Genomic DNA, 27,854 nt, shown 5'->3' with positions numbered 1-27,854 from the left:
GGATGCTGTGCACAAGTCTTCAGGGAACTGAGCCTGGCTGTACCAAGCAGATCTGTACAATCCCTTTCCTATTTTTCTATTAATGTTTTTTCTCTGTGGAATTGTTCTACCATTTCCTATCTTGGGCCGTCCATAACCCATCCATCCCTCACTTTCAATCAAAAATATTAACTTGACACTGCATGCATTCAGACTGAAGCCTCCACTCCCTTCCCCTCAACTCTGTCTGTCAAGACTTACAAGCTCAGTTTTTGCAACTGGGAAGCTTTTTCACATGGGCTTGGTGGAATAATTTCAGCACTATCCTGGCTTACTTACCGCGCAACAGGGAAGAAAAAAAAGAAGCAAATGGGGAAAAAAGAGAAATGAATGATTTAAAAAAGGCTCAGTGAGGTTTGTGTCCCTGGAGAGGAGGCAGCTGGAATTTCTCTAACCGACCTGTGAAATTCAGGTCTGCAGAGCATACAGCTCCGTGCTGCCCTGCCGTTCCGCCTGCTATAGAAGAAGGCAGCATCTGTTCAGATTGTTTTATTTAGGTTAATTCACTGTTTGTTTGTTTTTTTATTATTATATTTTTGCCCATCTGTGAAGTAAAAGTGCCACAGCCCCAGTACCAGCAAAACCCCAAAGGTGAGTTTAGTTATATTTATTTATTTGAACTCAAAACATGGTTGTTTAGACAATCATTCACAGTCTAATCTGAATAACCTTAGTCTTTATCTTGAATCCCAAACCTTCCTTACTAAGAATCATCTAAACTGATTTGTAAATTGTTATCCGCTAATATGTTATACTCTGCCTTTGCTGAGATGTTAACTGTCACTTAGTTGTACTTGCGTTATAACATGTTTCATGTATGAAGTTGTTTTTTTCTCTGTAAACCGGGGTGAAGGCACTCTGCTATACTTCGGTAAAAAAAAATGACTAAATAAATATTTGTTTGTTTTTATATACCGGTTTTCGATTTACACATCACATCGGTTTACATGTAGCTTGGCGGTGCAAGAGGAAAGGTATTTCCCTTTGCCGGGTACAAAGCACAGCAGAGATAATAAATATAAGGCCATAGTGTAACATGAGTAACAAACAGTGCTAGTGATATTGAGCCGTGCTATCCTCTGAGAATGAAAAAAAAGTTTATTATGGGGAGGTTTATGTAGATATGTTTCCTCATCATTCGTGCTTTTTGGCTGTAAATGTGGATTGGAAGGTCAGCGCATGGTATGGCCATGAAGTGTAGAGGTGGGATTGTAAGGTCAGTCAGTCTGACTTCAGTGGCGGAGAAACTAAGGGAGTCGCTATGAAAGGGAATAATAGTGAATGAAGTATCTGTAATCCGGCAGATTACAGGATCCAAGGGAGCAGGGTTTTTACCAGAGGGAAGTCATGTCAAACAAATCCGATCAATTTCTTTGAATGCATGTTCAAAGAATCAGCTCAGGGCAAGCAACGGATGTGGTTTACTTAGAGATCCATATTCAAAGGCTTTGTCTGGGTAGCTCAAGTTATCCGGACAAAAAAACGGTGAACTGATAATTCATCCAACCCCACCCCCACTCCCAGCCACATTTCTTCTGGGTAACTCATTACCTGAACAAAATGTAGCTGGATGAAGAGAGGCGGGGGAGGGGGGGGGAAGGGTGCTAAAATGTATCCAGGTTCAGTGCTACCTGAACAAACTTAGCCTGATCAGGGACATCACTGTCCTAGAAGTAACCAGATAAACTTTAACCGGGCATAGTCAGTGGAATGCTTACCCATGCATGCTGCACTGAATATCTGTACCCTTACCTCTTCACTGGCCTGCTGGATAAGGACCTCTGAGATTTCAGGAAGGCTTTTGATGCTATTCCACAAACAGTAAGAAACTCAAAAGTATTTATTTATTGATTTTTTTATACCGTCGTTTGGAAATACCATCACAATGGTTCACAAAGATACAAATAACATCAAATAAATTAAGTACAATTCAAAAGAATAAAATAAGATCAGAAATTACAATTTAAGTTCAAACTATTAAAAATAAAAGAAAGAATTCATAGTTGAGATATATCACTGCACCAATGTTCTCCTCAAGAGTGATATTAAGCTGAGCAGCCTGATTGTGGGTCCTAAGATTGTAAGCTTTGGGGCAGAGATTTTTGTCTATTGTACCTGAAGTTATAAACCACCCTGAGCTAAAATTGGAAAGATAGTCTAGAGCAAAGAATTGTGGTTGTCATGTTAGTCCATTTGGCGATGTGGAAATTAGTACTGACAAACAAGTTATAGAGGAGACCTTTATACTGGACTAACAATACATCTGTATCAAGCTTTACACATTTATCATCCCTTCATCAGGCCAGTGAAGAAACAGCAGAATTACAGTGAGTTTAAATAAATACAAACATGTTATATTATATTGTATTTATTATATCATATTATATTATAAAATGGTAAAGAGAATTAGAATCTGGAAGAGTGCTAGAAACAGAGTAGTGATGAATGGAGAGCATGCTGATGAAAGGCTGGTTTATCAGGAGGGCCTGATTCTGTTCAATATTTTTATAAAAGCGATATTGCAGAGAGGCTGGTAGGAAAAGTTTGGGAGGTTTTTTTGTTTTGCAGATGCTACTAAGATCTGTGATAGGGTGAACTCTCCAGATGAAGAAGTAGAAGTAGTAAAGAACAAATTGAGAGAGCCTGAAAAGTGGTCAAGAATTGGCCAATTAAGATTTAATTTAAAAAAAACACGTGGAGTCATGCATTTGGAGTGTAGAAATCAACAAGAGCAGCAAATGATGGAGGCGTGGGAGGTTTCAGTGGGGTTCTGATGTGTATCAGAGAGAAGAGAGATCACAGGGTGATCATCTCTAATGATATCAAGATAGCAAAACAATGTGACAAGGCAGTGGCCAGAGTCAGAGGGATGCTAGGGTGCTTAGGGAGAGGCATAGCCAGCAGAAGAAAGGAGGTGGTAATGCTTCTGTACAAGTAACTGGTGAGATGAGTCATCTGGAATACTGTGTTCAGTGCTGGAGGCCAAAAAGTTATAGACTGAGTAGAGGCAGCCCATCAAAGGGCTACCAAAATAGTCAGATGAAGGCTAGACTCAGTGGACCTGTTGTCTTCTTCCAACCTAAAGCCACTGTGTAACTATGTAAGAACATGCTGACACGTAAAGCAGCTGTGTGCAAGGAAAGGGCATTCATTAATATTTTTCCTGGGTCCGGCGTGCTCCATGCATATGAGAACACACATCCCCCCACCTTATTCCCCTTCCTGAAACAACAGAAACCGAGATCTGTATTTGTGACATTCGGAAAAGCAGGTGTAAATTCCAGAGCAATTCAATAGTTAGATGTGTAGCTTTCATGCTCAGATCCAAGGCTGGCAGACAGGCAGCCCATTCACTTTTTAGCCTCCGCCCCCGGCCTTGCAGGCTGAAAATGCAGGCAGTGTGGTTTTCTGTGTCTGAAGGATAAGAAACACCCACCTAGTGCGAGCAGGAAGCGGCCGAGAGCGGGGGCTCAGGCTGCGGGTGTCTGGTTACCGGCCATCACCGGCCCCTGCTGATCCCAGCCTTCACTTTTCCCTACAGCTAAGGAGGTGAACGTCTTGGGGAAATAACATGACCCTCCCTCTGGTAAAAAGGGCTGCCTGTCTGCCATACAACATACAGGAGGCTGCACATAGAATTACATATAGGCCGAGCGCACCGTTAGCCCCCGTTTGGCCGTGCGTTTTAGACGTGCTATTTTTACCCCTTATACAGTAAGGGGTAAGAGCGCCTCGAAAACGCGCAGCCAAACCCCCTGAAACTAATAGCGCCTGCAACCAAGCCGCACATTTTACTTTCAGAAATGAACGCCTGCCAAAGGCAGGCGTTAATTTCGGCCAGCACCTGGAAAGTGTACAGAAAAGCAGTTTTAAGCAATATTAAGTCGGCGGCCCCAAAAATAAAAAAATCTGCCCGCGGATTGGAAGATGGACGCTCAATTTTGCCAGCGTCCGTTTTCCGAACCCGTGGCTTTCAATGGATTCAACAACCGACGCCAGTAAAATTAAGAGTCGGCTGTCAAACGCCGCCGCTTCTGTCAAAAAGGAGGCTCTAGGGACGCGCTGGTGTCCCTAGCGCCTCCTTTTACCGCGGGCCCTAATTTGCATATTGTTCCTTCCTAAATCGCGCGCCCAGGAGAGTGGCCTGGGCGCTCGCCGGCTCTCCCGCGCGTTTTTCTGTATCGGCCCGATAGTAAGGTTAACATGTTTCATATGTTACAAAATCCAGCACCCGAAGATATAGTATGTAAATGTATATAGTGACCATCTCCAAACCCATCCAGACATACAGGAGACATTCAACCACCCCTCAAATTAACATAACCGCCTGCCCTAGACCACTGCATTGACCACAGCACTATTTTTGCAAGTAATCCCAGAACTTTTTCCAAATCTGATTATATTTATCCAGTTTTTCCCTTAAAGAATAAGTGATTTTCTCAATTGCGATCTCACTCTTTTTTTTTTTTTTTTAGTATTTATTTATTCCTTTCAAAAAATAACACAAGAATACACTTGTGACAGAAAAATCATTGAGACTCGGAATACACAAAGAGGAAACAAAGGAATATATAGGCTTTATCAAACATTATACAAATCCAAAGTCTCAATTTAATTAAAAGGAAAATCGGGGGGGGGGGGGGGGGGGGAGGATGCAGACAAAGGAATAAGACAAAGGAAACATGCAGAAACTAAATAGGCATAAATAAAAAAAAAAAAAAAAGCTGATCAAAAAGATATCAATTAGAGGCAGGATGGGCATCCAGATATGATCTCAGCTGCACAGGATCAAAAGATACAATGTTAGAATTTAAGTGAGTAAAGAGACATTTGCAAGGATAACAAAGAATGAAATTGGCTTCAAGGGATATAACCACTTGACGCATCATAAGAAATGTTTTCCTTCTTTCTTGCTTAGCATGCATATCTGGAAACACCTACACACGCTGGCCAAAAAATAAAGATGTTCTGTGGCGAAAGAACATTTCCAAAACAAGATCTCGTTCCTTGGGAAAAACAAAGGAAACTATCAACGTTCCATGATTAGAAATCAATGGATCAGCAGAAGATTCTAAGAACTCTGTTAAATTCAAACTTGGCTGGTGGGTAGAGACATTAGAATCCACTTTTGAATTCTTCAGAAAATAAAGCTTAGCGATAGTAGGCATGAGGTCAGATGGAATCGCAAGGACTTCAGAAATATATTTCTTGAAAGTGTCCAAAGGAGAGAGCAGGTCACTCAATGGGAAATTTAAAACTCTAAGGGTTAGATAGCGAAGGGAATGCTCAATGTTTTCTAGCTTCCTAGAATGTATTAATTCAAATTTAATTAAATTCGCCTGAACATTTTGGCAAGCAGAAATTTGATTGCCCATATCAGCTATCTTTTCTCCATGTTGGGCAAGCAACACTTCAGTACCTTGAAATCGATTATAAATATCAGAAGTGACACCAACCAAGGAGGAAATGGATTTCTCTAAAGTCATCAAAGCTGACCAAACAGTCTAAGGTCATCATAGCAAGCTTATCCATTGTAGAAGAATAATAGGATTCCTCAAACGTTGTCTGGTGGGAGGGAATGGAAAGCCTCCAAATTCCTCTGCTCCCCACAGCAGCATCGAGGCCTGAATCCACAAGATTGCTGCTGTCTCTGCAGGAAGCCTGGAGTCTCCAAGCACTCCTGGAAATACTGCAGATCCAGCCGACACGTCCTCAGCCAAAGGACTCATACAGGTGAGAAAAGCCTCCCCAGAGGTCGCTGATCCAGGACTCTGAAGCTGCCCACATGGCCGCAATGCTAGTCCCGCTGTTACCTGCTGTGGAAGAGATGGAGTGATCACCGAGCCAGGACTCAGAGTGACATCAGCGTCCAGAAAGAGGGCCACATGCTCCTTGGCTCCTCCAACCAATGAACTAGCAACCGGTGGAGGTAACCAGCAGGGGCTAGGAACACAACAATCTTTAGCTGAGAAGGGTCAGAAGAGGAGGTAGCTGGGGACACCTCCCGAGTTTTCACCTTCCTTTTGGTATGCGCCATGAGGAAAAATTGAAACTAGGAAAAGGTAAGAGCTTCTAGCACATTGTGTCTTTGCTAGGACGCCATTTTGATCCAATCTCATTCTTTCGAGAATGCTGAGATATATTGGGTGCACCCTTCCACATCAACACAATTGTATGCCTAGCAGCATAAAAACACTGATTAATAAGGAGTCTATCTGTGGCTGAGATATTTTTTGTGGTGTTCTTCCAATAATCTAGAAGCCCTACACAGACAGGCAGGTTATAAAAACTGAGGCCGAGTTTACCGGCGTCTGTCTTCATAACTGGCAGGCGCGGCGGGTCGCATTAGCAAAGGCGCTAGGGTCACGCAAGCGACCCTAGCGCCTCCTTCCTAGTGCGACCCCCTAATTTACATGTAGCATGGTGCCCCCCCCCCCCTTGTGGGCACCATGCGTGCGTTAAGAAAGTGGGCGCTGAAAGGTCAGCGCCCGCTTTCCACGAACATTATTGCATCGGCCCCAAGGAATGGCTTCACTAACTGGAACAGTTCTTTCCTATCTCCTTTGGTTTGGGGACTGTAGACATTGATCGAGTGCAGGTTCATTCCCTCCATGTCAGCATCCATCAGGAGGCAACTCCCCATAAACAGCTTCAGCACAGAATTGTCACCCCGCTATATGCATCCTGACCAACAAATCACATTGAGAGACTCTCTCCCTTTCCAACTAGCAATGGAGATCTCTTTCAAGCTGTAGTATGGTCTCTCGCAGGAAGCATATATCCCATCTCTCTCTTTCTTTAGGCAGTTATTCACATCTCATGACTTAGTTGTCTTTATATTTTTCACATATCATGTGGCAATAGTAAGGGGGGAGGGGTGACTTCCCTGGTTCTGATGTTGACACATTTCTTAAGAGATATTTTATTTCTTCTTCACATTCCTCTTTTTGCCTACAGCTTCATCCTGTGGTAAGGATGAGTGCTTCTTGAAGGCCACAGAAGGAATGTCCATATTCCTGCTCTCAGGTTCAGGGGGTGACTATTATCAAGGGCTGTGCCCCCCAATACTGTCCTCAGGAGGTTGTACTGTTCCCTGCTCAGAGGGGTGTTTCCAATTAGTAGTGATTCAACTCGATTAGAGGTGGGAATACGACTTTCAAGTGTCAAAGGGGCTTTATTGATCTCTGTTTCCTTTTTTTTTCTTTCAAGGTTTTGCCAGCCTTCCTCTTCCATTTCTTTGCACTTATAAAGAGTAGAGATTCTGATCCTGTCAGGCTGTCATAAGGAATTGGGAGTATCACTAGAGTCTCCTCTTTCACCTGCATCAGTGCCCTGGAGGGTTTCTGCTGCCATTTGCCCCTTCTGAGTTGTCTCTATCCAGTTCCAGGATATTCATATCCTGCTCAGATGCATCAGGCACTGTAGCTTTTGTTACCTGTTCTGGCTGATGTGAAGGATGGTTCACAGCAGCTTCTTGTACAGGCTGACACTGAGCAGCCTCCTGCTCCATTTGGCAGAGCTGGCTTGCAGTGGATTCCTGCTCTGGCTAGGTCCCATTTGAGTTTCTTGCCTCTCACTGGGGGCTTCCTCCTGGGGGGTATTCAGTGTGGGGGGCAACTGTGATATGGCTAAGGACAATGCACATAGACATGGCCCTCCGCCCCACACAAGTTGCATTTCACTTGATCAGTGCACTCTTTGCTTTCAGGTACTCATCTCACAGGCCTCAATATCCTCAGTTTTAAAGAGCACATTCACTGTTCTCACTCTGTTCTGTGAAAGGATATTTGTAATGAAATTCTTCACTTTTTCATACTGGTTACAAACGGCAATTAGGTGATTCCCAGCTCAAGATGCAGTATCATACTGAAAGCAAACTGGAGGTATGAATTAAGGCCTTTATATGCTTAGGGGAAAACGTTTAAGCTTTTCTTTAAAACTTTCCCATACAAGAAATCTTGTATGAGATTACCTATATCTCCCTTATGTTCGCCCCCCTTACTCCATTGTATTACCTATTTGGAAAATGTTATATCTGAATTGGATTTCCTTTCTTGACTATTTCCTTTTCCTTATTATGATATGTCATTTTTGTTTTCTAGAAGTAAGGATTATCCTACTTGTATTTGTTGAAAAAAAAACAAAAAACTTTCCCAACATATTCTCTGTCAGGAGGGCCAGCAGTGACTCCCATTTAGTGGAATCTCACCACATATCTTACTCTGTTTTGCAGTTTTCTATACTGATTCTGTTGCATAAACAGTTCAGAAAATAAAGGTTTACTTGCCGTTTAGTGTAACCCCATTTTTAGGAGAGGTATTCCTAGGGGCACACAACTCATTTATATCTTCTGGGGCTGCTCCGATTAGCTATTCACTCCCACGCTGACTCTTAATCCCTGGGCGGGGGGGGGGGGGGGGGATTCTTTTTATGGGGGGGAAGCTGTCGCTTGGGGCCCAGATGATGAAAGAAGGTCGCCAGTGTGCATGCTGCACCTTAGGTGCTTCCCAAGGGGTGAGGGGCTGTAAGAACTCAGACAGGACCAGGTCTGGGTGTTAAAATAAAGTTTATTGATTCTTTAAGCTAAATAAAGTCCATTTGTCCAAAAATGATGAGTGTACATCTGACTGTGAGTGAGGAGGTGTCCTTATTACAGACCTCTGGGTAGAGCCCTTGGTGATATTAAATGTGCATAACTCTCCCAGCGGCCGTCCCGTGGAATCCTAGTGACAGGGTTCCCTTTTAACTACAAAAATCCCCCCCTCTAGAGATCTTCTTCCCCGTGGACACCCAGCCTGTCCTGATTCCTTGGGTGGAAATCCGGATGGGATCTCCTTCTCTTGTTCTTCATTCCTTAGCTGTTACTTTGGGTAATTTCTCTTGTGGAAAAACCAGGGGACCAAGCTCTCTCTCTGCACTGCAATCCCAGTGGGAAAAGGGGGTCCAGAATACCTTCCCACTATTCTTAAATCCCAAAAATACATGAAATCTTAATCTGGACGGCTTCTCTGCCCTCACTCTCTCTCGCAGCAGGATCCATCACTGGTGTTTGCCTACCTAGGGAGTAGAGTAGGCTCACAGGTTTTTGGTCCCCTGAAGAGAGCCCCTTTGCCCCTAAAGCGTATCAGGCTTAACCGTCTATCTCACTGTGAACTGTAAGAAGGTCCCTCTGGCAGGGAGTGCACGGTGAAGTATCTCTTCTAAAAGAAAACTCCTTTGGGCAAGGCCGGGAGACCCTATCGGAGTGTGGAAAAAATACACGTTTGCTCTGCAGCTGCTCTCTCTAACTGAACCCCTCGAGTCTTGAAATGGCTGTGCTAAATAGCACTGAGTCATCCAATCCGAGCCTCCAGGTGGGAGAGACTGAAGGGTATGGATGGCTCCATTTCTAAGTGTGTTATTAAGGCAGGGATAGTGGCATTTAGTGGCCAGACCAAAAGGGTCTGCTACGTTAGTGTCCTGGGTTTTGTCCTTCCACAGCCTTCTGGATATTTTTTTCTGGTTACCAGGACAGTTCCTCTTCTTTGACTTGCAGCTTTTGTCTCTTTCAAGGTGTTTGCTTTAGTTCCAGGCGCAATTTCTTGTCGCTGGCTTTCTCCTTTTGTGTCTTCTCCATTTACAAACACAATTTCTTGTCTTTGGTTCGCTTCTTTCAAGGTACTTTCACCATTTCTCAGCAAACTTTCTTCCAGCTCCATGCACTCAGCAGCAGGCACGCCTGTGGCCTCTGTGCAGTGAGTTTCCATTCCCAGCTTCCTCACACCACCAGCACCGCAGGGTAATTGTATTTTATTTGGTGGAGGTGATTTGGTAGAGTTGTGCATTGAGCTCAGAGTCAGTCTAAGAGCTCAGTAATAAAGTATCAGTGTTATCTTGTAAGCATTTTTCAAATATGGAGGAGGGTGTTTCAGATTCTCTTTTTGTTCTCTCTCTCTCTTACTTTTCCCCATCCTCCTCCTCCCTCTGTGCTCATACATGTTTTTTTCCATGTCATCAGACCATAATCCTACCATTTTTTTTTTTTTAGTAATATTTTTGGCATAGTAGTAAAAAAAAAATAAATAAATACAAAATGAAACAAAAGCTCTCTTAACAATGTGAAAGTGAAGGGACCTACTACAGTATCGATGAGAGCATGGCTTGCTCTGTGACTCCCTCATGTCTGCTCTCTAACTCACAGTCTGGTTTCCTCTTTCACAGTATGCTGATGTTTGTGAGCCTGGTCCTGCTCTCTCTCACTCTGGCAGGGACAGGGCACGCCGAGCCCTGTCCCCGATTCTGCATCTGTGACAACATCAAGCGCTCTGTCACCTGCATGAACAAAAATCTCACCCAGGTCCCAGTCACCATCCCACAGGTGAGTCCAATGAGAAGTGAAGGGGGGGGGGGGGGGCGGAGCGGGGGAATGGCAAAGCACTGGATTTAGTGTCCAGAGGATGGCTATTGCCTGGAATTGCAACTAAGGAAAGCGGGATAACAGATTGTAACAACAGGAAAACTGGGTTATATTTGCAAAGCAGTATTTAATTATTTTATACCATCAAATACATCCCCAGGAAACATTTAAGTATGGGGTTTCTTTTTTTTTTTTTTAGTTTGTTTCTTTTACTCTAAGTGCTGATCTGGAATTGGAATACATTGAAGGGCTGGTCAATCTAATCAGACAATTGTGATCACAGTTACATTTGTAGCCAATTTTTCAGCATGGTAAAAAAAAAAAAAAATCGCTTCCTGATCAGTGTAAATCCCTAACTCGTTTTTCCCTAGCCTACCGATATTTGTCTTTATAGCATTTAGCGACATCACAAAGCACTCTAACAATTACACTCAAGTCAAAATGAAGAGAAATGGCAAAATCAGAAGTTCAAATTAGTGTGCCTATCCTGTATACGCAGAATGCAGTGGCTTTAGTTTCTACTGAATTATGGAAGCCACTATTGTCAATCAAGACCCATCTGGAAAAAGGTACTATTTAATAAGCTACCATTATTTTGTCATGTCATGTCTTAGCTCGTCCCTTAACAAACACTCAGGATTAACTCTTTGCTCACTTAGAGGTCCCTGCTAAGTACTGTACAGGCCTTGCCTACACTTGTGCCACTACAATAGCTACCTCCAGCTCATCAACTGGATTTCTGCTTGCCACTGTGCAAATACAGCTTCCCATAAACTCTCTCTTACTGGTTTCCAGGGACACTGTGACACCTGAAGGCTAAACACAAAAAATGTTGGGATCACTCAGTGTCTCCCCTTCTGCAGGTCTCTGATCAGCCACAGACAAGGCTAACAAACTAAACAGGAGGTACAGTGAACTGGAAAGGGTGGCATTTGCAGACAACAAGCAAGGAAAAGGAAAAGTGATTAAACAACTAATGATATCTCATTAAGTTTTACTTTAACTGACCAACGTCTGGAGAAGTTTCAGTAGCAGTCTATCCACAAGATAGCGTGCAGAGCTGTGTCAGGGTCTTCACTATAGGTCTGATCTGCATGTTCCAGTTAAGACTGAAGCTTTCTGGAAAATTATTATCTAGCTTTGTCTTGGAGGAAGTTCTGTAGAACCAATCATAACCTAGTGCACTGCTTTCCTAATTAATATCAGTGTAACATTAACATGATCAGAGAACAATAGAATTGTACTCCCCCTTCACTAGGGGTCACATTCCTAGCCCAAGAGAGCACAGGAAGACTCACATAGAGTGGGAAAATAAAGTCTCAGGGTCCCAAGGACTTCTGCAAGGCCAAACTGGGCAGAGGTTACCTAAAAAAAAAAGAAACAAAAAATAAAACTGTCTACACAGTAGTTGGTGCTTCAAACGGAAGAAATTTTACTTGTAAAATAACCAGCAAGAAACACAGCAAAAAGAATCCACAACAAAAAAAATAGTAGAAAATCTCAATACAGAAGTACCTAGTTCAATATTCCTCCATACTTATCTTCCAGAACCCAAATCTTATAGTTCTCTCTGTTAATCACAGAAAGTTTACAGGGTCTCTCTAGTTCTTGCTTACAGTACTCACAGTCACAGATGACTCATGAGAATCCTTCCCTTGTTCTGGTAGACAGATGCTCTAGGTCTCACTTCTGAAAATGTCACCAGAAAGGGCTCTCTTCCTTTCCAGGGACACTCCATAGGGCTCAGTATACACCAGTTCTTCCACAACTAACTCCCTTTTTCATCATTGCTTGTGGGAACTCCAACTTAGAACATAAGAATATAAGGCTTGCCATACTGGGTCAGACCAAGGGTCCATCAATAATCAAGCCAGATCAAAAATACCTGGCAGGATCCCAAGGGGTAGATAGCATCAATAGCTATCAATTCCAGACTCTGTAAGAATTCCTCCTGTATTTCATGGGAGGCAATTTCTGGAATGTGGCAAAACAATTAAAAAAAAAAATCCTACAAGAAAAAAAATCCAAAAAAAGCATATAGAATAAAGTGCTATTGAAGGTGAATGATTGAGAAGACCGGTTGGTTTCGATAGAAATACGATGACAGGCTTGCTGACACCTTCATTAAGGCTATTTAAAAATTGATTTTTGTGTTCCCATTTTTTGATTGAGATATATATTTGCTTTGGTAACCTTGACGACTCTATTGATTATTGTGGTAATTGAAATCTCCCATTATTACCGCACTACAAATTTGGTTAGCTTCCCTAATTTCTCTTAGCATTTCACTGTCCGTCTCACCATCTTGACCAGGTGGATGGTAGTATACTCCTATTTTGCTATATGTTTCCCCAACACACAAGGGATTTCTACCCATAATGATTAAATTGTGCATTTAGTCTCTTGCTGGATTTTTATCCTGTTGGACTCTGTGCCATCCCAGACAAGGTGCCACCCCATCACCAAGTTGCTCCTGTCTATCATTGCAATATAATTTTTACCCCGGTATAGCACTGTCCCATTGGTTATCCTCCTTCCACCACATCTCTGAAATGCCAGTTAAGTCTATGTCATCATTCACTGCTATTTACTCTCCCCCATCTTACTTCTTATACTTCTGGCATTAGCATTTAAACATTTTCAAAGTGTGTTTTTTGTTTGTATTAACATTCTGCTTTTCAATTGACAGCGATAAATTGAAATCTTTTAGCTCAGGTGATTCTTTATTTAAAGGTACATGGACTACTTTTATTATTAGTGGAACCTCTCTGTTGGGATGACCTAACTCTAAGGCTTCATTAGTATCCTTTGAAGATATCTCCCTCTAAATCATGTGCTGCTAGCCGACTGTTGGCTTTCCGGCAGGACACTAACTTTATCTTCCTCTGCCTGGCCTGGCAGTGAGGCTGCTGATGCTTTCTTCACCCCATGGGGCCTGATGTGAAAGCAGGAGCATAAGGGAGAAATGTGCGTGCTCTGTAGATCCGCTGCTCCTGCCTCATCTTCCTCTCCCCTCAGTGCTTCTTGCCCTCATCTGCTGCTGATAAAGAGGGTGGGAGACTGTGCATTGGACTGAAGGCTTTTCTGCTGGCTGGGAGCCAGAAGGAGGGGGAAATGTACTGGGCAGGAAGGAATAGGAAGATAGGGAGTCAGGGGTGGGGGAAAGGAGGTTGGGGTTGCTGGGTAGGGAGAAGTGGAGGAGGGAGGGGTTGGAGCTGCTGGGCAGGGAAGAGAGATGGACATAGAGAGATGGAGGTATGGTGTGGCTGGATTGGGGGAGAGGGGAGTGGGGGGTGGGGGGTGCTGATCAGGAAGGGATAGGAAAGAGGTAGTCAGAGGTATTCTGGGTAGGGAAGGGGAGAGGGAAGGTCAGAAAGAGTTGAATGAGAAATATATTTTGGTTTCTAGTCTCCAGCTTTGCACTGCATGCAGAAGGTGTTTGGGGTTTCCATTCCAGGTTTTGTTTCTACATTTGTAATTTGTGGTCTTTTATTCTATATTAGCTGAAGGTAGGTCTGTCTGTGTTCTGCATGTATGTGACTCAGATGAGATACTTTACTAGAGGTTTGTATCAGCCTTATGTATTGTATTTTCTCAATATGATATTGCACTGGTGGTGAACTGCTGCCTTTTCATGGCTATTGCTGTTTCATTTCTTGGAGTTAGTGCTGCTGAGGTATGGCAGGTTGGATAGACATGGACAGAGTGGAGTTTGTTTGTATTATTTTACAATGTACCTCGTAATAGAGGAAGTTTATAATGCTGTTATTGAGATGACACCAGAACCAGAATATCTTTTTGTATGGTGAGTTGTACAGAGAAATGTCTTAGATCTGCTCTGCACCCATTGTTAGAAGTGGGGGATTCCTGGGGATGCAGAACATATGCCTGTATTTAGTCCCATGATGGTCATGTGTTCAGTGTTTCATGCATGTGAGCATCATCTCTCAGATGTGACCTGATAGAAAAAAGGTCAAGAACCACTAGCTTATAAGGTCTAAAATTATTTAATGATGTCAATTTTACAATGAATACCTCTGAATGTTTCTGTAACATCACCCCCCAAACCCCAACCCACCTTCCGAAAACTCACCCCGAATCAAAGTGCCCCCTTACAATGGTGCAAAAATGGAGTGTTAGGCGGAGTCCTGTAAAGGCTGCAGATGCATGTGAAGAGTATTTTAAAACGTCCGCGTTTATGGGAGCATGTGCAGTCCTTTTAAAATCTACCTGATACAGGCTAATTTTAAAACGAGCACAAAGGGTTTCGTGCAGTGATGTGAGGAGGTGGATGTAATCCTCTCTTGCTCCAGGACCCCGCTCCCTCTTTTTCTATATTTTTTTTTTTTTAATTTTTTTGCTGAGTTTTTGCCTGTGAACGGATTATTATACCACAAAAACTCAGCCTTTGCTCACCAGGTAACTTTATTATCCTTTTTGGTTCAGGAATCGTGATGAAAATAATGAGAAAGGAGAAGAACAAACAGCATGACGGGGAGGGTAAGATGGCCGACGCACTGCGCAATACAGCCTTGTCAGGCCCCGCAGATGGTGGTGTTAATGAAATTGCAGCGGTGGTGATAGCGGCATGCTCCACTAACTTAGATGCTAAATTCGATGAAATGCATTCTCTGCTCACAGACACAGTCAAGCAGCTGAATGAAGTGGATGCTCATCTAACAAGAGTTGACACCAGAGTGCAGGCATTGGAAAACAAAGTATTTATACCTTGAAATCAATAAAAAAAAAAAAAAAAAAGAAAATCGAAGAAAGAGGACCTGGAAAAACGGTCCCATAGGAGCAATTTAAGATTGATAGGATTGCCAGAAGCAGTCGCATATCATGGCTTAATGGGGACCTTAAAGGCCTGGTTAAAGCAAGCTCTAGACCTCTGAGAAGCACATGGCCCTTTTTATATTGAGCGAGCGCACTGAACAGGGCCGAGAGATCCTAATCGGAGCTGGCCCTGTCCAGTAATTATTAAGATCCTAAATTTTGGGCATAAGGAGGAACTCCTCCATAGATGTCGGGCAAGCAGAGACAAAGTATGAAGGTCAGCCCATCTTAATCTTTGGAGGCTGTTTGGCTGCAGTCGCTATGAAGCATAAAGTGTTTTCTGCTGTTATGTGCTCAGCTGGCAGAGTGCCAGATTTACTTTACTCTCCAATTCCTGGCTAAATTAAGAGTAATCCACAATAAGCTGGTGAACATATTTGAGTCTCCAGCTGAAGCTGAAGCGTTTTTGCATACCCTCATGGCTACTAGAGAAGAGTAAAAGCAAACACCGGGAGATTTGAATTTGAGTCAGTATAGTTCAGCGGTTAGTGGAAACCAAAGGTTAACTCATCTTATGACTTTATTAAGTTCAGGAATTAAACAAATATACCTTAGGGCTAACCAGACTCATCAAAAAACGCTGGATGTCTCTTTGGTTTATCGCAGTGGACTTTTTTCTGTTTTTTTCATTTGACTTTTATGATATGGCTTTTAGTAAACTCAGCTCTTATTCAAGGCCCGGCAGATAACTTCATGTGGATTTCCATAACAGGAGCTATAACCATTCTTTGGAAACAAAACATTGCTTCAACTAATAAACCAGCATTTTTATTTATTTATTTATTTATTTATTTTTAAAGGGAGTGGGCTCCCACACAGCAGTTGTGAACTTAAGTCCTAGGCTGGGCTGTTGAGGGTGGTGATAGGGAAGGATATAAGTGGGGGAGGGGGGTTGGAACGTAAAGTGGAAAGGAAGCTCGGGAGGGGCAGTATAGAGAGGCGCTAGGCGGGAGAGTCACCAATGGAATATGTAGGGAATGTATGCGGTTGTTTGGTTTTCTTACCTAAGGTGGGGGCAAGATTGACTGGAACCTAGGCTGGGGGCTCTGGGCCACTACAAAGCTTCCATTCATTCCTCTCATTGGCTGACAGCTATGGTTAACAAAGAGGTTAGAGTTATCCCATTGAATGTTTCTGGGTTTGGCTCAGTTGTTAAAAGTTTCAAAATTCTATAAGCAATGCAGAGTTTTAAAGTACAAATTGCCCTTTTTCAGGAAATAAATCTAGACAAAACGGAGCACAAGAGTTGTGAAGGCAGGTGGGGAGAGTTTTCTCCTCTCAATCTGGATCTAAATAAAGCAGGGGTGGTAGTGCTGATTGGGAAATGGATCAACTGGAATGGCTGGATCTTGTAATTCTAGACCCAGGGGGAATCTCTTACCTCTGTCAAACTTTGGATTTAGTGGACGGTTGGCAGGAATTGCATCCGTTGGAAAGAGGGTACACTCACATTTCCAGAGCACATAATTCTCAATCTTGCATTATTTTTTGATTCAGAAAGAAATATTTTCTAATGTGCTCTCAGTATAGATTGGTCTGCTAGCACTTTCTGATTGTGCTCAGGTATGGTGTGATCTGGAAGGTTTCTGCCCTGAAGGTATTGTAAAACTTTGGAGATTTCCCACATATTTATACAATGACCAAGGATTTAGGGATTTCCTCCATAAAAAGTGGGAGCTTTTCTCCAGTAGTAATACTACTCCATCAAAATGCACCGGTCCTGTATTGGGAAACTGCTAAGGTGGTTTTAAAAGGCAAGATCATCTCCTATGTGACTGGGAGACGTAGAGCTATGTTGAAAGAAATATTGGCATTAGAACATCAATTGCAGAGGGATAGAAAGGCATAAAGACACATCCTACTAATAAAACAAAACTATCAGTGACCCAATTCACCCTAAATAGCTGGATCACTTGTGTTTCCAGATTTCACCACCCAAAAGACTTCGTTACACAATCTGCCTTCGCTTCTTTATTTATCTGTTACATGTTATTGTATTTTTACCTCATTTAAGTAGTTAATTTCAATTCCAATTTTTACTTTATTTTTATATTGTATTTATTGTGTACACTTCAGGGAAATCTAACCAAGTTAAAAATTTAACCAGACTTAGTTCATCTTTATCTAAAACCATCCAGTTTGTCCCTAACCCAGAGAAGTTACCTTATGAAGTTTCCTTGAATCGTTACTATTCATTATGTTATGTAAAGCCTTGTTTAATATGTTTCTTGTAAAGCCAGGGGCACTGTTTCCCGTCCCGCAGCATTATTGTTGTTACCTGTAAACCGGACTGATTTGTTTCCCAACAAGAATTTCGGTATATAAAAATTCTAAATAAATAAATAAATAAATAAATTACACCAAACAGCGAAAAAGAGCTTGCTTTATTATAAATATAAATTTTATCAATATGATAATAAAACAGTACGCTACTGGCTAATATCACTAAAAATTAGACAGGCCCCAAATTTCTATCCGCAATGTTTCAAGCTCTGGTGTAATTGTTAATTTTGGGGAAAAGATGTGATATATTTTAAGAATTCTACCAGTCTCTTTACACAGTAGATGCTGGTATGAAGGAAGAAGTTCAGGCACATCTTTGGAAGGCCGACTTGCCCAAGCTGACTCTTGAGCAGCTGGCAGTGCTTAATGCCCCTATTCAGTTGCAGGAAATGCAAAAGGGAATCCAGAATATTCAGTTATATAAGACACCAGGCCCAGACGGGTTTTCTGCTGAATTTTATAAGCTCTTGTCGCTTAAATTATGTGTTCCTATGGGAAATATGTTTATGCAGTTGATTCAGAAGGCGCTTTTTCCCCTATCTACCAACAAGGATACTTTAACTGTAATACCAAAACCGAAGGACAGACTTCTTCCTACTTCTTACAGACCAATATTTCTGTTGAACTTTGTTGTGAAGCTCCTTGCAAAAATCTTGGCGGTAAGACTAACACACTTTGTACCCTTGTTAGTGAGAGAAGAATAGGTTGGATATGTTAAAGGGAGGAGCTCAGTGTGGAATATGCATAAAAATCTTAGTCTCTATGGTGAAAATGGCAATGGCATGGATAAGTGCCAGTTATAAAATACCCTGACTTACGCGGTAGAAACCAAATTTACATGGCTAGGAGCACGCACACTTAAAATTGCATGCACATGTGCGCATGGCCAGGTTATAACATGCCACATATGTGCACGCAAGTTATAAAATGGCCGCGTCCCTGGGTATGCACCGACATACGTATGTGTATGTGCGCCCACACGCCTGTTTGAAAGTTACTGACCCTGGGCCCTAAGTTAGGTTGAAAATAGGTGCCTAGCTTAGAAAACCTCCTATGTAAAGGCATGGGAACAAGATTTGGGGAAAGAACTCAGAGGAGACATGGGATTCAATCTATTTAAATGTTAAAAAATACTCTATCTCAGTTCTAGTACAAGAAAATAATTAGAAGACCATGATGAGATGGTATATCACCCCAGAAAAGATTGCTAGGTTTGTACCATCATATTCAAACAGTTTATTGGAAAGGGTGTGGGAGCATTGGAACTTACATACACATGTGGTGGCAATGCACAAGGGTTGGTGACCTGTGGAAAAGTATATTTAAACTGGCCTCCAACTTAATGGGGCAGATGGTAGATCCCGAACTGGAACAAGCGCTATTAAGTTTTCCACTTTATAGGCCCGATTCAGAGAATTCTCTGTTATAGCAATTGAAGATGGCAACACATTGTGCCCTTGCATGGTTACAGCTGGAGGTCTGAGAAAGCCCACACGATTGATGAGGTGAAACAGAGGTTAAATAAGATTTGGCTATTAGCCAAATTGACTGCCATAAAAAATAAAACCTTAAAGTACTATAATATTTGGATGTCTTGGATTGAAGATCAAAAACCAGCGTTAGGCCCACTATACTTTAACAGCAGTGTTGCAACATAATATGTTATTGAGTCTAAATTTTATGTTATACTTTTTGCATCTTGCCAGGTTGAGCGATCAATACAGTCACCAAAGTGTGTGCCTTCTTATATGTACTGACTTTGAATGGGATGGTACGAGGGGAGGGAAGGGAGTGGGTTAAGAGTGGGGAGGGAGAAAAGGGAAGAATTGATAATGATGCACACCTCAAGAATATCTGGTAAAGTTATAATCTTGTTTATTGGAAACCTTTGTACTATGCTTGCTTTACTTTGACATTTGAATGCTTGTAAAGTTTTTGGTGTTTAACATTATGCATCAATAAAAATCACAATTTGAAAAAAAAAAAAAAAAAAGGAAAATAGGTGTCTAGCTTAGGGACCTAATTTAAGAGAATATCGGCCCAATAGTTTCTTATCAACTTCTGCTTTCAAAGTGAGTTCATTAAACCTGACTGAACATCAAATAAACAAAGTCACAGGTGTTCGAATTCAACAACTGGGGTTTAGCTAAATTATTTTAACCATTCCAGAATTAAATCAAAAGTTAACAGATCGACTTGGGGAGGGGTAATTTTCAAAAGCATTTACCATTGTAAAATAGCCTAAAACTGCCCTCCTGAAATGCAGCTACAAAAGTCCGTACAGGCTTCCAAGCACGTGCATCTCCAGCCATGTTAAAAAGAGGTGTGCCTGCCAGCATTTAGGTCAAGGGAAGCTGATTTCCAGAATCATATGTGCAGAGGTGCCCGGCCTCTTCCACCTGCACAAAGAGCAGGTGCAAAAGAATATGCACGCTTTTTTAGTGCATGTGCTTTGTGCTCTCTGATTTTCAACAAGAAATAAGGTGGGTAGTTTCTCATTGAAAATCTGCATAATGTGCACGCATTAAAACTGCCTGCATAGTTTACTACTAGGCAAGCTGTTGGAAAATCTCCCCCCAAGACACCTGACTACAGCCAGTCAATTTATTACATTTGCTTTAAAGCTCTTTTGTCCCTGTCCTAAGAGTAAAAGGTGGTGCCCTTTTACTTCTTCTTTCTTTCCCATTGTTCTCTCTCTTTACCCCTCTCTCTTGTCTCTGTCCATTATTTGTCTCATTCTATGGTTTTTCTGTTTTCATCTTCTCTTTCGCACAGTTTCAATTACCTGTTCCTTTCCCATTGTCCTTGCTCCCCAGATTTTTCTTTCCTTAATTCCTGCCTTGTACATTTCCTACTCCCTCCAAACTATCATCTTCCCCCTTCTACCCCATGTACTTCCTGATATTTATTGCATGGCTATGATGCCCCTAAATCAAGGCTGGTAATACTGAGGCATTGAGAGCCCATCCTTCGGGCAGTGGCAGGAGAGAAATCAAGATAGAGACTGGTATGACTCTGCTGTATAAAGAGAGCCCCAAGGATTAACTTGTTTGTGCAGACTGAGGTCAATGCATGCCATCTTTATCTTTCATTCTGCTCAGACTAAATCTTATTGGGAAATGGGGGAATTTATCCCTGATAGAGACCAGGTCTAGAGATCTGAAAGGGAAATGGCAAGGATAGAAAGCTGTAAGACTGGATGCTGTTTTTATTACATAGAGAAAAATAGATGAAAAATAAATATGCATTTATGTCTTAACAGCTTACCAATAAATTGGATATCCGTGGCAATATCATCAAGATCATTCCAGGGGGTGCCTTCCTTCCCATCCCTTATCTCACCCATCTGAACATGCAGAAATGCAAGATTGAACGCATCGAGGAAGGTGCATTCAGGGGACTGGGACGTCTGGTTTACCTCAACTTGGGCTCCAATAATATTGCATTCATCTACCAGGAGTCTTTTGATGGATTGTCCTTTCTTCAGCAGCTCATTCTGGAGAAAAATCGCCTAGAAGAAATCAAGCTTGGAGCCTTCAGTCAGCTGGGGTTCCTCAATTTGCTGAATTTGGGTGATAATTTCCTGGTATACCTTCCTGACATAATCTTTCAAGGCCTACAGAAAATCAAATTGATTAGTCTATCCAATAATACATTAAACATTGTGGCAGACCAGGCTTTTGTTGGCCTGCCAACACTCAAAAGGCTGAGCCTTGATCATAATGAGCTCCAGTACTTGCCAACTGAAGCCCTCTCCAAGTTGTCTGGTGTTACTCGGTTGGATCTAGGTTGGAATCCTATGACATTTCTTGGTGAAGAAGCAGTCCAAATGGATTCTTTAAAGCATCTTTTCTTAAATGATATGGCTCTTCAAGATGTTTCCCACAAGGCTTTTGAAAAGAGCCCCGGTTTGTCCTTCATTGACTTTCAGAATAACCAATTGAGAGTGATTCAGCCATTGGCTGGATTAGAACAAATGAAGAAGGTCAACTTGATTGGCAATCCAATCCAGTGCAATTGCTATATGCGTCCTTTTAAGGAGTGGGTAGACAAGTCCAGAATCCAAGCTGATGGCATCTGTTCCAGTCCAATTCCATTTCGAGGTGAGCATCTTCAGTCATTAAGAGCCATAGATCTGAAGTGTGATAGCAATATCTCAGAAGTGGAAGAGCAGCAGGCACCTGTCCCCACAAAGCCAAATGATGAATTTATATCTTGTCCTCAAGACTGTGTTTGCAGGCCTGATCTGTTACACGCCACTTGTGAGAACAAAGGCCATCGCAAAATCCCCAAAGGCTTCCCTGCCAACACCCGTCTTCTGGATTTACGCCAGAATGAGTTTCACACCATATCCAAGAATGCCTTCTTTGACATGAAGAACCTGATCTCCCTCCATCTGCAGAACTGCCACATTTATGAGCTTCAGCCAGGAGCCTTCCTTGGCTTGAAGAAGATGATTTATCTCTACCTGTCCAACAACAAGCTTTCCACCATCAATGCTGCTGCATTTGAGGGTATACCCCAGCTTGCCTACCTCTACCTGGATCACAATCAGTTCACAAAGATTCCCAAGGGAGCCCTTAAGCTTTTACCCAACCTTTTTGCTCTCCACTTGCAGTATAACTCCATCAACTTCCTTTCTGATGATAACTTGGCTGGAGCAGAGAAGCTCCGCTGGCTCTATTTGACAGGAAACAACATCAGTGATGTATCTCCCATGGTACTGCGTACTACTGAGGAGCTGGAGAAACTCCATCTTGATGAGAACAGTTTGTCTGAAGTGCCCACAAGTGCTTTAGCAAAACTGCCCGTCCTTGAGGAACTAAAGCTGTCAAAGAACCCTATCAAATCTATTGGAAATGGAGCCTTCCTGCCACTGGCAGGTTCCCTGCAGCATCTGTACCTCAATAACCTGGGTCTGGAAAAGGTAAATCCTAGAGCACCGGGCTGTAATTTGCATTATTAGCAGGGTCCTTCAGTGCAAAGATTAATTTGTCAGCCCAATGGCCCACTGGTTAATTTTGATTAATTGTGAACCAGGAGATTCCTAGTTCATGTTCCTGCCCTTTTGCTCAGGGTGGTGTTAAAGTACTGTAACCCCAGCAGCACCACATCCAAGGGAAGTAGGTATATTCACGTTCTGCTCATATGGTAGAAAACCAAGTTTAAAATTTTTTTCTTTTCTTCTTGGGATCCCACTTGTTTCTACCTACCCAGCTCTCATAGGCCTCTGAGTGCCCAGGTTCTGACATGACATTCTGACAATGGTGGTGCTTCACCAGAAGGGAGAACACTAGATCTCGTCTCTCACTTGGCTTCAGCAGTTGAGAAAAGGCTATGATGGAGCCACCCCTTTTTACAGCAATAAGATCTTTCTAGTCCTGCTTCCTATTTTTGTCTCCCACCGAAGGTCTAGGAGTCACCTTTTGAGCCCACTTCTGGCTTATGTGAATCACTAGCATCAGAAATCTGGCACAGTTGCTCCACCATATATCTATGACATCATGAGTGTCCTAAAAATATTAATTTACAGTATTTGTATGACACCGTTTTCTAGGGTACCTAACAGTTTGATTTGAAATGGAAAAAAAGAAACACAACAGGGCTGAGAGCATTAGTGATGTTTGCCTAATTCTGAATGTTCTTGCTGTCATTTCTCTTTTTTTTTTTATCCTCCCTTCTCTCCCCCATTTATTTAGATTGCCAGTGGTGCCTTTGCCGGGATTGGGCCATGGATTAAAAGTCTGTATCTGGAGAATAACAAACTGCAAAACCTGCCCAGTATGAACAACTTCACCAAACTGGAAGTCATCAACTTGGGTGATAACCCCTTTATGTGCGACTGCCAGCTGCTTCCACTCCGCAGGTAAGGCTTCAGTCACTTCCGACCGTGCTGCCCGATCAGCCTGGAATGTGATTCTGTGAGATTTCAAAAACTGAAGAGTGAGCAGGATTGAGACCAGTCCACAGCAGGAGACAGGTGCTTTGGGAAATAATGACAGTGACAAATTTTAACACAGCGTACTATTCCATTTGAGATAGCACTAATCCAGTGTCCCAGCACGCAGTCCCAGATGGCTCTTCAGAATTAGCCAACAGTGAACTATTTTATTTACTTAAACAATTTATATTCTGCTGATCCACAAATCTCAGCGGGTTACAAGTAACACATGCAAAAATATTTAATGATAGCAATAATACACTGTCCAGAGAGCGAAATTTAAATGCATCATGTTAGTGTTTAAAGCCCATTTACAAACCGGATCAAGTTATTTAAGGAGTTTGTTAGTCCCATATGAGCCAGAGAGAGTTGCAATCAAGTGAGCAAGGCCTAGTGACCATTCCCCTGATCAGTGAGCTCCAATTAATGAGTACCCGGAACAGGTTGTTTTCTGTATTAGGACTTAGCCTGCAGAACAATCTCCTAGGAGTATTAAGGAAAAAATAACTGATATAAGGAAATTTTGGAAGCTTTTGTTGATTAGGTATGGTGTTAAAATTGACCACTCCTTTGAGAGTTAAATATAATGTGCAGACAGACATTATTGTTTTACATGAATGTGTTATTAATGTTATGATGATGTTTTAATTGTTTTATGAGATCATGTTCTGTTGTACTCCACATCAGACACCAGTAGTGAGAGATAGCGGAATATAAATCTAATAAATCATGAAAGAGCAACTGATTGCAAAACAACTAGTGCAAAACAATAAAACAGAGTCATGAGAAGAAAGGCTAATATTCATTAACCAACAAACATAAGTTATGTCAGGAAAACCAAACTACCACCATACTGTAGTATAAGGGGGTGCTGTACTGGAAAAGGTGCCACCTGGAGGTGAGACATTAAGTAACATGGTCTTCTTTGGAATTAAAGGTCCCATGGCTTATAATCGCTGAATTGTTTTTATTATACAAGAAATTCAGACAGGTAGATTCAGTAATCGATTGGATTTTTTTTTTATTTAATTTTATTAATTTCTGTATAAGGTTCTTTTAATCTAACTCTGGAGTACTAGTGAATAGTCTATCTGTTAAGTTAGAGTATGAAGTATTATGCTTTAATTACAGATTAAAAAATAGCTTCTGAAGTTATGTATAATTTAAGCAAAGGATGCATAATTTTATTTGATAGATTAAGTAACAAATGATAGTATTAAAGAAGATACATAATGCATTGTTTATTTAGTCAGGAATTGATCAGGTAGTAGAGAACACTCAAGTAGTAGTAGTAGTTAGTCAATAACTGCCAGGGATGGCTGAAGGGAAGCTTAGCGTTTGCTCTATTATAGGTGAATTTTAAAAGCCCCACGAGTGACAAAGCCGGGAGATACGCGCACAAATTGGGCCGGCAAGCATCGAGCGGATTTTCTAAGCCACCCTTGTCAAGCACATTTTATAAGCCACCTCTGTATGTGCACATCTCCCACTACATGCACAAGTCAAACGTTTTTAAAAAGGAGCAGCTCATAGGTGTGGGCGTGTCGGAGGGAGACTAAGATGTGCGCGTAAATTATTATGTACCCTGGGGTCCCCTGCCACGTAACTTTATAACTTCTATGGATGGCATGTAAGTAATAAAATAAAAAAAATCTAGGCTAGTCAGCGGGGTTTTAAGAGTCGGGGCTAACGGAGGAAAGAGAGACTATTAAACTAGAGAGGTTGGGAAGTCCTATCCCTTGCCTGGGAAACTGGGAACAAACTGATGAAACTGGCCATGGCATGGGGGACACATGCCCCTTTTAACGTCCCTCATTTACGCAGTGGAAGCGGGATTTGCACGGACATGGGCGCGCCCACTTAAAATTGCACACGCTCCGCCTATTTTCCACTATGCACGCATATACGCGTGTATGTTATAAAATGGTCGCATCCACGAGCGCAAGCCAAAGTGCAGCCACGCGCCATGTTTAAAAGTTACCATCTTAGCGTGTCTGTCCCGGCAGCTTGCACCAGTGAGGAGACTGCAGCTCTGGAGGGGCAGTGACAAGCGGAGCAGCCCATCAGTGCTGTTTGCAGGAGTACTGGTGTGTGCTGGGATCTCAGGTATGTGACATATTTTTAGTCTGATCCCAGCCTCCAATCAACTCCCTTCTGAGCTCCTAAACATTTACTTCCTTTGACACCACCTCTTCCCCAAACATTCATCCCCCTCCTTGCACTGCACCTGACATTCACCCCTGTCATCTCCTTCCCTACAAACCATTCATAGGAGCCACAGTAATGGCCTGGGGTTGCTTCTGCTCCAGCCTTCCCACTTTTCCAGACCATGAAAAAAAAGTATTTTATATTAAATGCTGAGGCATTCTTCTCCTTAGTGGGTATTACAATTTCCAATGTAAAAAAAAAATAAAAATACATGCAACAGCTATCCTACAAAGAACAAGATAAGAAAATGAAATCTAAAAAAAAATCCAAAATCTTTTCCCATGTTTCAGCAAGCAGCCTGTTTTGAGGCAAAATAAATAAAAAAATATATATATTAAAAACAAATAGCTACATTATCAGGCCAGAAAGCAAAGCCATTACTGAAGCTGAGGTCCATATCAAGCAGTCAAACTTGTAGAAACTCCTAGGCCAAAGGATATTCATTATGTGTACATAAATCCTATGAATTCAGAGGCAACAATGTAAACAAACCTTTAAATACCTAGAATGCAAAATAAAAATACACAAAATATTTACAGTGTGGGAGGGTGAGCCTGTCCTCATTGTTACCCAGACCTTGTCTTCATGTGCAATAGGCAATGAAGCAAGAGCCAAGGCTAGTACTTGCAAACTTTTGGCTATGGCACCTGTTATATTATCTCAGAGGTTGTTAACTGGATGTAATCTCTTCTCTTGCCTGCCAGGTGGATTGACAAACTGAACCTGAAGGTCGGTGCCACTTGTGGGCTGCCTGCAAACATGCATGGCCGGAAGGTGAAGAGCATCTCGTTCAAGACTTGTCCAAGGTGGAAGATGGAGAAACCAAAGCCCACACAGCAAAACAGAAAGAGCAAAGAGAAGCCCACTAAGAGGAAGAGATCACAAGAAAACTCCCACAACTCCAGCAGGAGGAGAAACAAATCCAGAGAGTGAAACGGCACCTGCCCACCTTCTCCAAGGGACACTCGGCACTCCTACAGTGTTCCAGGAGCAGGCTAACCTTTTACACGTGCCCCTTCTGTTTCTTTGGAAGATATATTACAGGAGCACTTAAACCCTTTGTACACGCTTCCTGAACAATTTTTGACAGATTAATGATTGAAATGCTCATTTCTTTGAGTGAGCCCCTGCTGTTTCATGGCAAATATCTTTAAAAAAACAAAACCCAAAAACTGCTTCTATCACACACGAAATATTAAAAAAAAAAAAAAAAATTCACCTGGCAAGTAGCAATACCGTGCATAAAACTGTCCTTTTTATATGTACTGTCACTACTTTTTCGCGTATTTCTTTGGTGAACCACAGGGCTTTTTTTCCTCTTGCTAAAATGCCTGATGCAAAGACTTGTTTTCAGGCCAAAGATCCTTTTTATTGATTTCCATAGTTCCTCTGCACAGCAATAAAAAAACAAGTTTTGAAATGGCTACAAATCATTGCGTCAGGCATGTTACCAAGGGGAAAAGAATTAAGAGACCACTATGGGCACCCTAGGCAAATTTTCAGCCTCATGCCTACTGAGATTTTGATAAACTCAACAATCATGAGGACCCCTACCATCATCCCTCCCAGAAAAATCCTATAAGAACATATAATTGGACATCATACTATTAACCTTTGTATTATATGGAGAAATTTATACTTACCTGACAGTTTCCTTTCCTTGAATCCAGCTAAACCAGTCCAAAGACATGGGTTATGCTCATCAAGCAGCAGATGGAGACAGCCATCTCATATAGGCTCACAATAAAGAAAGACTGACCCTATCTCATGGTAATCTACAATCCAACAAAAGAGACAGAGAATAAAAAGGTTGAAAGGAGGCACTTAAATCATGAGAAAATAGATTTTTTTAAGCAATCTTTTGGTACCATCAGATTTCTCTCAACAAATAATCACGTGAGCCTTTAACATGTCAATACAGTCTCCTGGACGTCGAGCCTGCAGATCTTGCTTGGTGTGTCCCATCTCTATGTGTACTGATCAAACATACATACCCGCCATTTACAGGACAGTCCCGTTAAAGCATCATACCAATTGTCTTTCTTCTCAAGTGGTCTATACCATTCGATGTCCTTGTCAAAAATTTTATATTGGAAAAACAATGCATACTGTTTGTATCTGTATGAATGAACATTAAAGTTGTCTTAAACG

At 41.9% G+C, this 27,854-nt stretch overlaps 1 protein-coding gene across 2 annotated transcripts; it reads left to right on the top strand.

Moving 5' to 3' along the window:
* CHADL (chondroadherin like) lies at positions 1-27,854 on the top strand. Of its 2 annotated transcripts, XM_029590462.1 has the most exons (5): positions 1-630; positions 10,240-10,396; positions 20,817-22,481; positions 23,254-23,420; positions 26,408-27,854. In XM_029590462.1, the coding sequence occupies exons 2-5, from the start codon at positions 10,241-10,243 to the stop codon at positions 26,634-26,636; spliced, it is 2,217 nt and encodes a 738-aa protein (XP_029446322.1). In that variant the 5' UTR covers positions 1-630; position 10,240; the 3' UTR covers positions 26,637-27,854. The 2 variants fall into 2 exon arrangements, with proteins under 2 accessions (XP_029446322.1, XP_029446323.1); XM_029590463.1 differs by lacking the exons at positions 1-630; positions 10,240-10,396 and adding an exon at positions 10,867-11,004.

The sequence above is a fragment of the Rhinatrema bivittatum genome, chromosome 2 (genome assembly GCF_901001135.1).
Source record: "Rhinatrema bivittatum chromosome 2, aRhiBiv1.1, whole genome shotgun sequence".
NCBI classification, from domain to species: domain Eukaryota; kingdom Metazoa; phylum Chordata; class Amphibia; order Gymnophiona; family Rhinatrematidae; genus Rhinatrema; species Rhinatrema bivittatum.
Note: the sequence above shows the minus strand (reverse complement) of the source record. Positions and strands in the feature narration are given on the sequence as shown.